The following is a 15,458-nucleotide window of genomic DNA, read 5'->3' on the forward strand; positions in this document are numbered from 1 at the left end:
TTCCGTGAATAGAGCAGAAACTTACTAATGAAGAAGGAGCAACGGTACAACTGAGACGAAGCTTAGTGTAAATCTTATCGCGAACCGTCATCCTCTCATTGACTATGCATTCCCGGAGGAAGGCCGTGAATTTCGTCTCGATGTGTTTCAGCTAACTGGAATATCTCACTAGAAGAGGTAGGTGCCAGTAAATTTCCTTAAACTTTTTTTTCTCTTTTTTCGAGATTCGGTTCTGATGCCGCTGACAATCTGATCGTACCTATTCCCACGAGAAAAACAGAGATAAAAGTAGAAAAAATGGAAGGAAAAAGTACGCGCGTAGTGCGGTAGAAGAAAAAGGAAAGGTAGAAGCTTGTAATCGTTCGCCGATCTTCGCAGTGTTGTCCCCGAAATGCTCTTCGCACCTATTTTAACGCGCATGTATTATCGAGAGATCGGATCAGCAGGTATTTATTTTTCGAACAAAAACTTCCAACGACAGTTCACGGTTTCTCGTCTAGCATTTTTCACTGATTCGCATCTCGAGTTATTTGTCGTGTAGAAAGGAGACGCGTTGGAAACAAAACGTATAATGAATTGGCGGCAGGTTGGTTTTAATCGGAAATTACATTGTTTTTTGTTCGATCCGTTACAGGTCGTTGAATATCGAACGAATCAAATTACGCATCGATACGATAAACACCAGATACATTTTTCATCTAAATCCGTTCTAATAAATCGGACGAACGTTTAAAAAGAACTTTTGTTCGATCGAAGGATCCGTACCGCGCGGCGTACTTGTTCAAAGTCTTACGGATGTTTGTTTCCGGTATATAAATTATAATACTAAATCGATATAAGGTAAGAACGGAAATTTAAGCAGTTCTCACGAATTAACGAGTAATTCACGATAACGTCTGACGAGACTATCCAAAAACAGCGCCGCCCACATCCGGAGGAGGTATATACTGTTGGCGATGGTGGTGCGATCAGGTTGATCAGCGATCGGTGTAACGCGTTCGTTGGTTTTACCTACTTAACTCGCATTTATCCAGAGTGATCTGAACCTTTATCGTAAATTGGGTCGTCCTTATAAATTCTGTCCGACTTTATAATTTTCGGATAAACGTGACTTACGATCGAACAGCGTGCGAACTGGAACATGCATAATGCGAACGAAAAAAGAGTAGAAAATTATACTCGATAAAATTGCATACTCTCGTACAGTTGGTAATATCTAATGTTTGTAACGTATTATTCGATATGCATTAGGCTTGCGTAACGTTAACATTATCGTGTACAACATGCACGCGTATCGCGTTTCAATTACTACGTAATACCTATAGTCTTGTTTTTTTATTCGTCTATTTTTAGGTTCGTTTAGGTTTATTTTATTTATCCTTTTCAGGTGCTCGAAATCGAATCGATCCGCTTTTGATCTTCGAATTATCGTGGTGGACGAACGATAGCGTGATTTGGCATAATCACGAGCATTAGTAGTGAAAATATGGTTGCACCTATTACAACGATTTGCAGGTAAAGGGTAGTGAGAAGGTGGGCCAACGGGGCAGGGTGAATAAGGCGCTCGAGCCTACGCGGGTCGCTTTTTCGAGGGAGGACGAGCCATATGGGGAGCATACGGTAAGCAGGCTGCTGCACCCGCTGCCTCGAGGGTTTAATCTACCTACCGTCCGCCAAATTACCATCCGAGGAAATCGTGTATCCTCGAAAGATCGCTGTGACGACGTTTCCGTTATTACTGACTTTACCGCATAAGAATAGGTACCACGAGGCTCATTAGTTTAGCGAAAGAACACTCGACTTTCTTTCTACTTATCGATACGCTATATGTCCATTCGTGGGTTTAAAATTTCTTTACAGGCGAAATAAAGTCCGATTCGTTCTTGTAAGATACGGCAAAACGTAAGAAATACCGTGTTTCGTCGTTGTTGTTGTCTTTATATTATGGTTCCGTGTAAAAGACTTGGCTTTTTTTAATTCGATTCTTTCGGTTTTCGTCGAAGAAAAGCAGACACTGTCTAGTAGACATTCCCGGGTTTTGTCTCTCGCTTGCCAACTGTCCCAGGTGTACGTGTCTGAGGATGAAGGCAAAAGGCCCAAGAAGACTCGAGGCGTGTGGCTGGCGCGTGCTGCTAGTCCCCGATTCCGTTTCCCCGCCCTTAAGTTGCTTCCGATCGTTGTCTGCCATAATCAGCATCACCACTGCCGCCGCCACCACCACCTCAACAGCTACGGTCACGCTTTTTAAATACGCGAGGCGAGCTTTCATGCCTTCGTACCCACGGAAATCGTATCGTATTTCCTCCCTTTTTTTCTTATTTCGTTCTTATTTTCTTTGTTCTTACTTCGAGCCTTGTTATTCGTCGTAATCACAATTCTCCGTTTATTTCCTTCGTAAAATATATTAAACAATTTTTTTTTTTTTTTTTTTTTTGATTTTATATCGAAGATGTTTCGATCGAATGCTTACAGTCTATACGTCGATATTCGTTGACATATTTCTTGGAATATCAGTTCGATAGATTTCATGGGGAAAGGGAATGGAATAAACCGACGGTAAGGGAAATAGAATCGTCGTTGATCGCTTTGACGAAACTGTTTATGTATAACAGAAGTGGAAATTTGTGTTATTCATGGTCGAACATTATTATGGAAATTTGAAATGTAAGTTGTTTGTTCCTTTCGGCGGTAAATTTGCATAAACACAGTGATTTTCGAACCAACCAGAAGATGATGTAACGGTAATTTGCAACTTTTAACTATTCACTTTTCATCGTCACGAATATTTTTCTCTTCTAAGCTACTCTATCCGAAATACCTTATTTAACGTAAAATTCGTTATCGTCGCGAATTAATTAAAAATATCCCGATACACGTAACTATTGTAGTAACGTCTATCGATATAATAATAATCGTATGGAAAGGTAAAGCCTTTTGTCAATTTTCACAAACAGACCTGCCATTGTGAAGCGTTGTTAGGTAAAATGGATTTCTTAAAATATCGTGGGAAAAAAGAAAATAGGAGGAATAGACGGTGAAGAAAAGAGAAGAAAGGTACACGTTTTAAGTACTAATTTGTAACATTCTGAAAGTTTGCAAGAATGAATTGCTTGGCACGCGAGGCTATACGCCAACGTTTTTTTCCATCTGACACGGTAGATTATTGGCAAGAGCGGCTTCTTTGATAATTCCTAAGGCGCGTTAGCATTTCTATGGCGTTGAATTGCTTTGGTCCGTTTTACCGAAGCGCCAAAAATCGTTGGTATCGCGTCACCATTGTGTTACGTTTGTTGGATACGTTGGCCTGTTTAACCATTTATCTCGTCATTGACGTTAATCAGAGCGATTTCGGCCTCGCCAGAGATCGTTTGCAAGGATCCGTATAATTTGGTTTGTCACGCTTATACGTAATATGATCGATGCGCGTGTATATGTGTACAGAGTATCTTTATATTTCTATTTATCGATATAAATATACGAAGAAATTGTTCCAATTAATTTCTTAATAATCTGTTCGACAACGAATTTATCCTAGTCATTTGCCTTGCTTCTCTTCTTCATCGACGTTTTCCAAATTTTTAATACATTTTTAATCGCCGATTCTTCCTTGCTACTTAATCTTCTACTAAAAACCGTGACTGCCCTTCGGTATAATTATTAAGTATTCTCCAAAACCTGGAAACCAGGTTACCCATCGCAACGATTTTAATCTAAAAACGAGGGTTTTATGGGCTCAGATGAAGCTGGCCGTAGATATATGCTACGGAAATAGATACCATGAAATCTCATAGGATCCAAATAGCGTTCCCTTTGCGTTTTACCTACGTTTAGGGTTAAAATCCGTTTTTAGGGAAGGAAATTTGATAAACAGTCGAAGGGGCGGCAACGTGAAAATATATTTTTCTATAAACTTTTGTTTCTTTCGAATGGTCCGATCTGGTTCGTCCGTGCGATAGTGGCCATTCTATGTAATTCTATAGTAATATGCCGATATTGTTTAGAGTAATTTTCTTAATATATTATTCCGATCGTATCGATAGAATATATTTTAATAATGTTATCGAAATCTATGTAAATTTCAGTCTATCGTAATTTCATAATTTTCATACTGGACAAAATGATAGATAATCAAAGATTAAGTAATTAAAATTCATCGTAACACATTTTGCTATTATTATGCGAATCTAACGTAACATAAATACGATAATCTTAGGTAATAAACGATGCATTCCATTCATCTCGTATCGAATCTTTGAAAACTACTGTAAAGGTAATGTTTTTATATTCAGGACCACACAGGTAGCCGAGGCATATTAACTTCTGCATGCAGATTCTACCAACAATCAATGGTAACGCTATATTCAATTTTTATACTGAATATTAAGCAGCGTCGTATCATGTTACCGGTAACTGCTTCAATCCTTATCCGAATTTTATATTCTCACGATCAAACCTAGCAAAGACAATTACGATGTTCTCAATCATATTTATCAATTTGAAATTATCGACCATATTCGAAATTACAATGTCGATTTCTATATATTAGTATATCGTTTAAACATATAGACACAAGGTTCCCTTTTATACTTAATATGTGTAGTCTTTGCTCCACTACTCTGAATTTTCTTTTTCTTTCTCCTTCTTTTTTTTTTTTTTCTTCGTTCAGAGATTCAACGGAGTTCAGGTATCCGGCGCGTAGAAAAATTTTAACGCGTTTACGACTGACCGTCACGGCGGAAAAACCTTTGAAACATCGACTGTCGTAATTACGAGCGACTTATAACAGTGTGGTAACCCCTTCATTTGTGAACTATGATAAACTGTTGCTCATCTACGGTTCCGAGATTTGCCTCCATGATTTATGCTAATACAATGGACCTACCTCAAAGTATCTTCTACTAAACGCTCTATTAGGCTTAAGTTAATTACGAGACTACCTTCTTGTGGGTTGGCTCGATGCGATCGTTACCATATTACGGTACATATATTACGTCCTTAACGATGCCAACCGCTTTTGCATTAAATTTGGACAAGCGACGATCACAAAAAGCATAGGAGATTTCTTTTTGTTACTGTCAACGCGTTTATATCTGTTGAGGTTGACTGATAGAGGAACGAGTGGATGAATTTGTAATAGAAAAATATATTGAAATAAGTATAGGCATAAGTACAGATCCAGATCCTCACTTTTCCAGTGATGCAATACAATAGAATTTGTAGTAGAAAAATATATTGAAATAAGTATAGGTACAAGTACAGGTACAACGCATGCTGATTCAGATTCTCACTTTTTCAATGTTACAATACAATAGAATATGTGATAGAAAAATATATTGAAATAAGTATAGGTATAAGTACAGGTATAGCACATGCTGATCCAGATTCCCACTTTTTCAATGTTACAATACAATAGAATTTGTAATAGAAAAATATATTGAAATAAGTATAGGTATAAGTACAGGTACAGTGCATGCTGATCCAGATCCTCACTTTTTCAATGTTACAATACAATAGAATATGTGATAGAAAAATATATTGAAATAAGTATAGGTATAAGTATAGATATAGCACATGCTGATCCAGATCCTCACTTTTCCAGTGTTACAATACTATAGAATTTGTAGTAGAAAAATATATTGAAATAAGTATAGGTATAAGTATAGATATAGCGTACGCTGATTCAAATTCTCACTTTTTCAGTGTTACAATACTATAGAATTTGTAATAGAAAAATATATTGAAATAAGTATAGATACAAGTACAGGTACAGCGCATGCTGATCTAGATCCTTACTTTCCCAGTGATGCAATACAATAGAATATGTGATAGAAAAATATATTGAAATAAGTATAGGTACAAGTACAGGTACAGCGCATGCTGATCCAGATCCTCACTTTTTCAATGTTACAATACTATAGAATTTGTAATAGAATAATATATTGAAATAAGTATAGGTACAAGTACAGGTACAGTGCATGCTGATCCAGATCCTCACTTTTTCAATGTTACAATACTATAGAATTTGTAATAGAAAAATATATTGAAATAAGTATAGGTACAAGTACAGGTACAGTGCATGCTGATCCAGATCCTCACTTTTTCAATGTTACAATACTATAGAATTTGTAATAGAAAAATATATTGAAATAAGTATAGGTATAAGTATAGGTATAGCACATGCTGATCCAGATCCTCACTTTTTCAATGTTACAATACAATAGAATTTGTAATAGAAAAATATATTGAAATAAGTATAGGTATAAGTATAGATATAGCATATGCTGATCCAGATTTTCACTTTTTCAGTGTTGCAATACAATAGAATTATGATAGGGAGCACGTTCATATATTTATAGTAAAGGACATTAGCAAAAAGTTAAACTTGGTGCGTAGCTCTGGCTGAAGGCTACAAGAAACAACAATAGAAATCTACTTATAGCTCCTTTGTTTCTAGACTTTGTAACTTAAAACAAAATTTATATTCAAGGGCACAATAATATGAACCTCTCCTTATTTTCAATCTGTTCGCTAAATTCTATTCTCTTCGTAACGATTATTTCCAGGTCACGGATATGCAAAAGAGAAGGTGTAAAGATTTTCTTCAAGTAATTACTTGAACGATATCATCTAAGAGATAACGGCAATAAGTATCGTTATTTTTCTATCGCAATATTTAAAATATCGGCTTCTTCGTTGGTTTTTAAAATATTATTTACGAGATGAATTATAGATTACCATAGAAGTAGCTAAAGTTAAGATTTGTAAATTTGTAAATACGTAGAACATCTTGACCACCAACGAACCTATTGTTGTCTTGCGACCACGATTACGGACAATAACTTTATTTTCTTCTGGCTCCAGGTTCTGTTACTTGTTGGCGTTTGAACATACCGACACGCCGCCTAGTTATTTGAGCACCCTCCGATATACCATTTCCAGAGCGTAATCGCTAATCACTCGTCCGATTTCAAAGAAAAGGACAAAGTCACAAATAAAGACTAGTTTCGAACGTTACTTCGGTTTTGGGATGCGCCGCTTCGACCACCGAAGCTCTATATAACTACGCTTGTTGGCTGATTTTACGGTTTCTACGAAACTACGTTCCCTCTCCAAGGAAATCGCAATTTTCGTCCTTTGACAAAATTCACAACGTTCTTATGCAATCGTTACTTAATACCATATGCTCGATATACGCGTTTAGATACACGCGCGCGCTACCGATGACAAATTTTCAAGCGCTAACGTTATCAAGACTTTTACCATTTGCCATTAGCGTCGATGTTTCTTTCAAGAATCAATGTTTCGTCCTTTAAAAATCCTAATATCTCTAAATCTTCCGTCATGGTGCAATTTCCAAACGGAGTACCCGCGGAAAAGATGAGAGCAATCTCGAAAAGAAGAAGGTGAATTTTTTTGGATGGAAAGTTTTCTAAATTATCGCGTAAATTATCGAGTATTATCCACGGACGCGCGTAAACATTATTAAATATCTGAAAGAATTTGTAAAAATTGTAAAAGCCAGATCTTCGAAGTTTACCGTTTCTTAGATGAAACAGGAGGATGCGGTTTTCATCTCGCCTTTCAAGGAGTAAGCCGGGCGGTTCATAATAGTCGATGATGCTTAAACACGAATAGCGGCGGGACGACGTCGGGCCAGCCTGGAAGGACAAAATGAGGAATTCGAAAGCGGAACCGGATAATGTGGTAATTGTATTCTGGGAATCAGTTCGGCACGCACTCCTTAACAAGCTTCGACGCGGCTCCCCTGTCTGGTTCTAGACACGGCAAGTTGAACAGCATAGACGAACGGTCAGTTCGTTGTGGTATACAATACTCGGATCTATCTTTTTGATAGCGCGTGATTTCTTTTCGGAAGCACAGGTGTCAGAGTCACGGCTGTCACGTCCGAGCTGATCAATTATCATCAAGAGCTCGTCTTGCTAACACGACTCGCTAACTTGTCATCTGTCACGATTTTCAGGAAACGGTTATTGCGATTCAAGGATATGAAAAATATACCAATTAAGGATTCTGTTTTTTTAACAAATTCTATTTTCACGCGATAGCGCGCGATGCGTGTTGACTATTTTTAATCGTAGAGAAATAGATCGATCGATGTTATCACGACGACTTTGTTTTCCAACTTGTCGTTCTTAACTCTGCTCGTGACACGATAGATAAGATTTCAACGTAAACTTAAAACCTAGTGGGAAATTGACATTGTTGCGGCAAGATAAAATAATCATTACGATGATGTAACAGAGTACAATGACACAGCGATAAGCGAATGAAATAAATGTTAAAAATTCTAGATAAACGTGTCTGTACAATGAAATTATTGATATCGAGTAATAAATCATTGCACGATCAATCTTCTCAAATTTTTATCCCAGAATTTCGGCTCAGGAATCGATCGATCGTTCCGGCCGATTTCGAACGTGAATACTCCTCTCGATGAATTATTAATAAGACGGAAAATGTTAAGAAACGAAAGGGAAAATGGGAGGAGAAGAATAGCGAATGAGATGAAACAAATGATAATTAGTCGATCTCCGAGCCTGCATTCCTCGTTATTTAGCCTGTCTGCGAAAGTTTACGTCTCTATTTCCAAATACATATTCATTGAATATATCTATGTGTATTCTATATAGATATCGTTTGGAGTCAACTTCGTGGAGGGTCGGACGAACAGCGTCATACGGTGCTCTCATAAATTACCACTAGTCGGATAACATGTTATTTGCCACTGAGCTCACAAATGAGTGCACTTTGTATTTAATTACTCGACTCACGCCCAGGGCGCATCCTCATGACGGGCCTACCTCGGATCATTTTTACCCAAGGAATATCCCTTCTGTTGATCCATTTTTCCTTTCTCACACTTTCTTCTCTTCCCTCCTCTTCGCTCACTACCTTGTCGAATCTTCACCTCGTTTCTTTTTCTTTTTTATATCTTTTTTTCCATATTTATAAGTTATACGATTAATTGCAGCAATTAATAATTACGTTCTTTAGTTAATGATATTTTATTTCGTCCGTAATTAGAAATATTATTTCTTCTCCCTCGCGTAGTAACGATCGGCGATGTTATTTATTTAACGAGTCTCTTCGTTCGTTTTTCGTTTCACCAAGGATAATTAATAGAAAAATCGAGAATTCTTTGGCAAGATTTTGACAAGCAAAGACAGGATGAGTGGGTTGAACTGATGCACCGACGGGGTGAGCAGGTAAGCAAAAAGGTGAAAACAAAAGGCAGAAGGTAGAGGTAATGCCGTTGGTGAATAGAGCAAGGATAGACACAGACAAGCGTACATTTCGTAGCCCTAATTATTGGTTCCGACCCAGTTCCGTTCTGGAACAAGAATATAATAAATGGAAGCAATCAATTTTTAAATTACATCCCAATTCGACGGAAGAATATTCTCGCGTGAAAATGGCGAACATATTTAGATGTAAAGAAGAATGTATTCTGCATCGATTAATTTTAATTATATACATTTTTATGTTAACTTTCTCCTAAACACGTTCAGACACTTGATGCCTAACAAAAGACTTTATGTTATATCATGTGGTTGTCCGAAAAGTGTCTTTCTCTTACAGACGCGTCTTTTACAACGATGCATCTTTATACAAACATGAAACCTAATCTGTTGCGATCTTTATCTTGATAGAATAAAATGAATCGTACGTAATCGATAAAATGATATAAAACGGAAAATATTGTGCATTTCCTTGTAAAACGAAAGAAACTTTTCGAACGACCTAATGTCATATTCAACACCGCGCGTTAGGGTAACATTTCGTCTGTACTTTTCTCCGATCAATTTACAAAATCGAATTCTGTTTCGTAATAGCGCGATAACGTGTTTCTTTCAAAATTGTGTTTACGGCAAGTTGTGCCAACGAAGAGAAGTTACGGAAGTTCCGCTGACCTTGAAACACGATGTTTCCCGTTACTAAAAAAGTTGAGAGGACTTCGATCACGCGGTTGTTCTCGTTAAAAGTACGAAAAGTACCAAAGGTTTTCGAGCAAAGGATTATCGTGTCGCTACTTAGGAAGAATTTTAAGGCAATGGCGGGACGATCCCGAAATCCAAGACGGCTGTGTCCGAAGGGAATGACAGAGATCGGGTTGCTTCGGACCACCTTCGTGCTCGCCGCAAACTTTATCCTACCTGTTTTCGCTAATTGAGCGAGTAAAAATGTAACTGGACCTTACGCCCCTGAGGTATTTGCACCCTTTCGAAGATACGATCCGTTCTTTTCCCAAGATTTTGCGCTGGACCGCGTTCCTCGTTCCACAATCGCTTCAACCGATCGGTTTACCCGGTCAGATTGCTTAAGCTTGTACTCCAAATTACCATTATTTATTTAAATAACTTCGCATTATTCACACGGAATAATATTCCGTCATTTTCTTATCTGATTTCCCACTTGCCCTTACGTTTCGTCAAAAAATAGCATTCTTTCGTACAAGTATATTCGCGCGTATTAAATTATGCGCGTATTCGTCGGTCCTCAACGTCGAAATACGCGTCGATCCTCCACAAGGACAATTAAAAAGAAAAATATACAGCCCGATATAGTGGCAAGGAAATTAATCTGATAATATTGAAAAACACTAGAGGACGTGATATAACTCGTCAATCACATTGCGTCGTCGAGGATCGAATCTCGTTACATTATCGCGAGTTTTATTATTATTATTATTATTATTATTGTTCGTTGAATATCATTTTTCGCGTGTTCCACGCCACTTTTAAATACCATCGTAAATTATCAAGCGAGTATCTCAATAACAGGTAGTTTCGGTGCATCGTGATCAAAGAGACTGTCGCGTCTGTGTTTACCGTGAATCCTAAGTAAATGATATAAACTCGTACGTGATATGCATTGAATGGAGCTCGTATATGATCACGCACGCACTTACATATGTATTAGTATCGATACATACGTATGTCACCGAAGGGCCAGGTAATAGCTGTGCGATTTTATACGTGATCGTATAGGATGGAGGCGCCGATGCCACCTGTTACGCTAGCCGTTCGCATACTCGGGGCTGGTTGGCTTTACCTCACCGCAGAAATGGTGGGAAGCGACGGCGAGTTTTCATTGGTCGGGCGGCACGTGCTGCACGAGGGTGCCTCGCTCCAAAAACGCATAAATCCCTCGGCGGTGTACCAGTCGACTTTAGAATCACCCCGACGGCGGAGTCGGCGTGCGTGCATCGCAAACTGCTCTATACAATCGCATACACGCACATCGTAGTCGATAAAAAGAGCTTGGTTTCGCAACCGGTGTTTCCGTGAAAATACAGTGGAAATTCAGTGAAGACATCGAAGAGAGCAAGAGGCCTACTTATCGACCCTACCGATCCAGTGAGCAGTTTCCATTTCCAAATTCTGTGTTCTATTTCGATAAAAAAAAAAAAAAATTGCCGGCATGGAACTTCAGGAGATGTTTCGATACGGATACATGTTCCCACCGAGAGAGGACGAGGTCGTATCCTGCACGTATCTGGATTTACCGAGCTACGCTTATTCCAAGAGCAAGTCCGATCTTCCACCGGTAAGCAGTATCAGCATACCGCAGTGCATCGTGTACGACGGAAATCGCAGCGATGGCTGGCACACGCCGAGTCCAACCGCGAGTTTACGATCGGTTAGTCCTGCCACAACTTTGTCCGTATCGTCGGAGCCTGACACGATAAGTACTCCGGTTACGTACCGTTTATTAGGCTCGATGGAGGAACTGAACAAGAGGTACGCTACGAAGAGGAGCCTCGCAACGATCAACAGCGAGGCAACGCAACACGCTATGAACATGATCGATCTGACGGAGGAAGTAAACAGCATGGACGCGGATACCGATGGAACCGCGGATCCTGAGGCTGAAACGGAGCACGAAAAGGCGCAGTCGTCTCGAGGCAGTGTCATCAGCAACTCCAGCAGTTTCTCCGACAGAATCGTTGACGCTGACAGCGAGGACGACGCCGAAATGAGCGACAGTCCCGATCACATAGGATCCGAGATCGATGGAAACGGGAACAATCGAAACGTGGTGAGAAGAAGAGGTAAATACGTTAGCTCGACGATCGTGAGGAAACGCAGACTGGCGGCGAACGCCAGAGAACGGAGAAGAATGCAGAACCTGAATAAAGCGTTCGATAGATTGAGAGCGTATCTTCCGTCTTTGGGTAACGACCGACAGCTCTCGAAATACGAAACGCTTCAAATGGCACAGTCTTACATCACCGCGTTGTACGATTTGTTGCAATAACATTTTTTTCTCTTTTCCTTTTTCTTTTTTTTTTTTTTTTTCTTTGTTTTAAGATTTCGCCGAAGATCGTGTTAGTCGACGAATCGGTAAAATCGGTCGTTGAAATCGAACGAAAGTGTTTGGTGAAATTAACCGGAGGACCGAAACAGTCGAATTTTGGCTCGTGTATAGAACAGACGTCTCGTCCAAATGTACGAGATGCGAATCACGTTTACGTTGTTTAGTCGAATTATAGGAATTGTGTTTGAAACGTAGGAACGATCCATTATCATTTTCTTGTAGATATTTACAGCTGTAATTACAGAATATCATTTGAGTTATCCGATGATACTTATAACTGCGTACCATTCGCTCGTTTATCTTTTGTAAAACGATATTGACCATCGTCTGATAGTTTATATTTTTTAGTATTATCATCGTAATATTTATCGTGCGAAACGTAACGAGAAAGGTTTAGACACGCATTTCCAAGATTTCTGTAAATACTAGAAACTTTGTAAATTTTGTAAAGTAACGATATTTTAATGGATAAATCGTTAACTCGATATTGTATTATAAAGGCGGACCAAGTTACGTACTTATAATTTATTGTATTATAAATATTAACGCGCTCTTTGAGACTGAAACTGCATGTGTTGAAAAATATAATTATTTTATACATTCTCGTAGTTTTCCAATATCCTTCCCTCGACAAATTTCGTAAAGCGAAGTCTTACGATTCGAAGTCTTACAAGAGGACCTGGCCAGTTTAGCTTAAACTCCAAACTCCAAAGAGACTTCGATGCTCGTAGTAGAACATTTTTTCGCCTCTATAAACGTCTACTCTTCGAACGTTCCTTGTTTGACTGTTCCAAGAGTCGCGCAATGGAATAAAGTTTCCTTGTAATTGCTTGAATCGGGTTTAATTTCGTTCAACGAACAAAGTTGTATCATAAGGGATGAAAAGTATATTCGGGGCGAAAGAAAAACAGCGTCGTCATCGGTGGTCCGGTCGTCATACGAAACCCACGCGACGCGTCGGTGCCCGGTTTCATTGCAATTTGAGAACCTGCAGCCTCCTTTCTTTAACGATGACTCTTCTTCTTTTATTTTTCTTTTCGCTCTTTTCACCTTCGATTCTTTGCTATCGTCATCGCGCTTTGCTCCATTTCATTCCACTACTGTTTCCCATCTAAAACCATTTAATTACTAAGTACGATCGCATCTTTTGCAAAGAACAATAAAACAATTCACCTACGTGCTATAAATTCGCTGTAGAAGAATTGCTTTCATTGCCTTAAGAAACGAAAATCTACTTTTACCATTTCTTTTACGATTTTATGCCCAACGTTTGATATTTTGTGAAAAATATGGGCGCGCGACCAGCATCCGTACAAACATTGTCTAGCATGTTCAACGTCGAATAAACTATAATTAACACGGTGCAGAGAGAAGAAGGATGGAACATGACATCGTCCTGGTGATTAGCACTACATATTTGGTTAGCGTAAACGTTAGAAGGACGATGTTGCGTGAACCCTTGTTGTACGGCAACTGGAAAATTTGTCGAATATGAGTATACAAACAACGCGTATTTTTTTTTTTTTTTTTTTACATAAAAAGTAGAAAGATACACGAAACGGTAGTAAAATACATTGTGCTCGAAAGGACCCTGATATAACGTTTTTATCGTCTAACAGCTTTTTCTCGTTGACGTTTTCCTTCGTCGGACGGTACTACGAGGTTTGAAGAAATTGAAATATTTATAAACATTGCATTTTGTATTTACTTTATATCACTGTGACTGCTTTTAATTTTCCTCCCCCTCCTTCGTCCTCGGTGGATGAAGATTTACGTCTGTATTACATTTTTACAGTTCTCACTGCAAATGTCCGATACAGTTTCGAAAGCGTTACGAAAAACGTAAAAAAAGAAAAGAATCGTTTTACGATTGGATCATCGAACGATACGTAAAGATCCCATAAGAATTCGAATGGATGTCGCGTGGCGATGTTGACTCGTCTCGCGAGGCCCTTCTCGTACGCGTTCTCATGCTAGCGGACGAGGATTCGTACTCTCGAGGGCCGGCTTCCTCGAGATTCCTCGGAAACTCGATAAAAATCGCGCGACATCTTCCTTGGCGGTTAGGGGTTGGGGTATCCTCGGTCAGGCCTTCGTAAAGAACAAAAATGAAGCTCACGAATAAAAGAAAGGAAGGAATCTCTTAGACGAGAGAACGTAAATATTGTTCAAAGCAATTAATTCTCCGGCGGACTACCACCTTCGCTTTGTCAGAAGGGTTTGCCTTGACAAAGAAGAGGAAGCTGGAACCGCCAGCAGTGACCAGTGGCCACTGTCGTCAAAATACTCGATGGGGTTGGGGAGGAAGCTGACTGAGGTAAAGGGAAGGGGTAAAACGGAGGATAAAAGACAAACGCCGCCGCGTTGTCGTTGTCTGATCGTGGAGATTGCTTTATTTGAGTACATTTAGCGTAGAGATCTCGAAACCCTGCCGAATATTTTGTCGTAGCCGCAACCACCCGTCTTTGCCATGGAAGCCGAGCCAGAGGCGTAACGCATTAAGCATTAAAATAATGTAATCTGCCGGTTGAAATCAGCCGATAAATATAATCGGCTGGCGGAAATTTGTCAGGTGACGAGCACTCCGCTGCATATATTCGCTGCACCGACGCTGTACCTTCGCTGTATCAAGATTAATTACACGTATGCTTCAACTATGGGACAGAGGCAACGAAGGTATCGAATCAACTGTCGACAAATTGAGACGAAATTTTACTACCGAACCTGCGCTGTCGAGCGTTACGTTTTACATCTTTTTATACGACATAGCAATTTCTATACTCGATCTTGGTATTATAAAATTCAAGTTTATCGATATTACAGACGGAGAAACGTAATCTGTTTGTATTTCTATTCGACGAAATCGGAATTGAGACGTAAAAATGAAGCAAGCTTCGTGCTTATAGAACGCATGGCTATTTATGCTATTCGCCGTACGAAAATCGCGTCGAATATAAACTGGTGCGTATAAATCAACGACGTTCCATCAGCGACAGTCGCTTCGACTCATTCGCGTGACAAACTCGTGCAACTCGGCCCATACGTCCGATATAAAAGTTGCAGATGCATGATTTATTCAAGAGATCGGTCCTCTTTACAAGGCAATATCAAAATATTCA

General features: G+C 39.2%; 1 protein-coding gene across 1 annotated transcript; it reads left to right on the top strand.

Annotated features, from left to right (window-relative positions):
* Positions 1–11,181: 11,181 nt before the first annotated feature.
* On the top strand, positions 11,182–12,915 carry Ato (atonal). Its single transcript, XM_072010598.1, has one exon. It carries the CDS (start codon positions 11,443–11,445, stop codon positions 12,277–12,279), a length of 837 nt encoding a protein of 278 aa, XP_071866699.1. The 5' UTR covers positions 11,182–11,442; the 3' UTR covers positions 12,280–12,915.
* The last annotated feature ends 2,543 nt before the right edge of the window (positions 12,916–15,458 follow it).

This window comes from Bombus fervidus, chromosome 9 (assembly GCF_041682495.2).
Source record: "Bombus fervidus isolate BK054 chromosome 9, iyBomFerv1, whole genome shotgun sequence".
Lineage (NCBI taxonomy): Eukaryota > Metazoa > Arthropoda > Insecta > Hymenoptera > Apidae > Bombus > Bombus fervidus.

Excerpts from the sequence above, each read along its gene's own strand:
- Ato (XM_072010598.1), top strand. The coding sequence starts at position 11,443 with ATGGAACTTCAGGAGATGTTTCGATACGGATACATGTTCCCACCGAGA.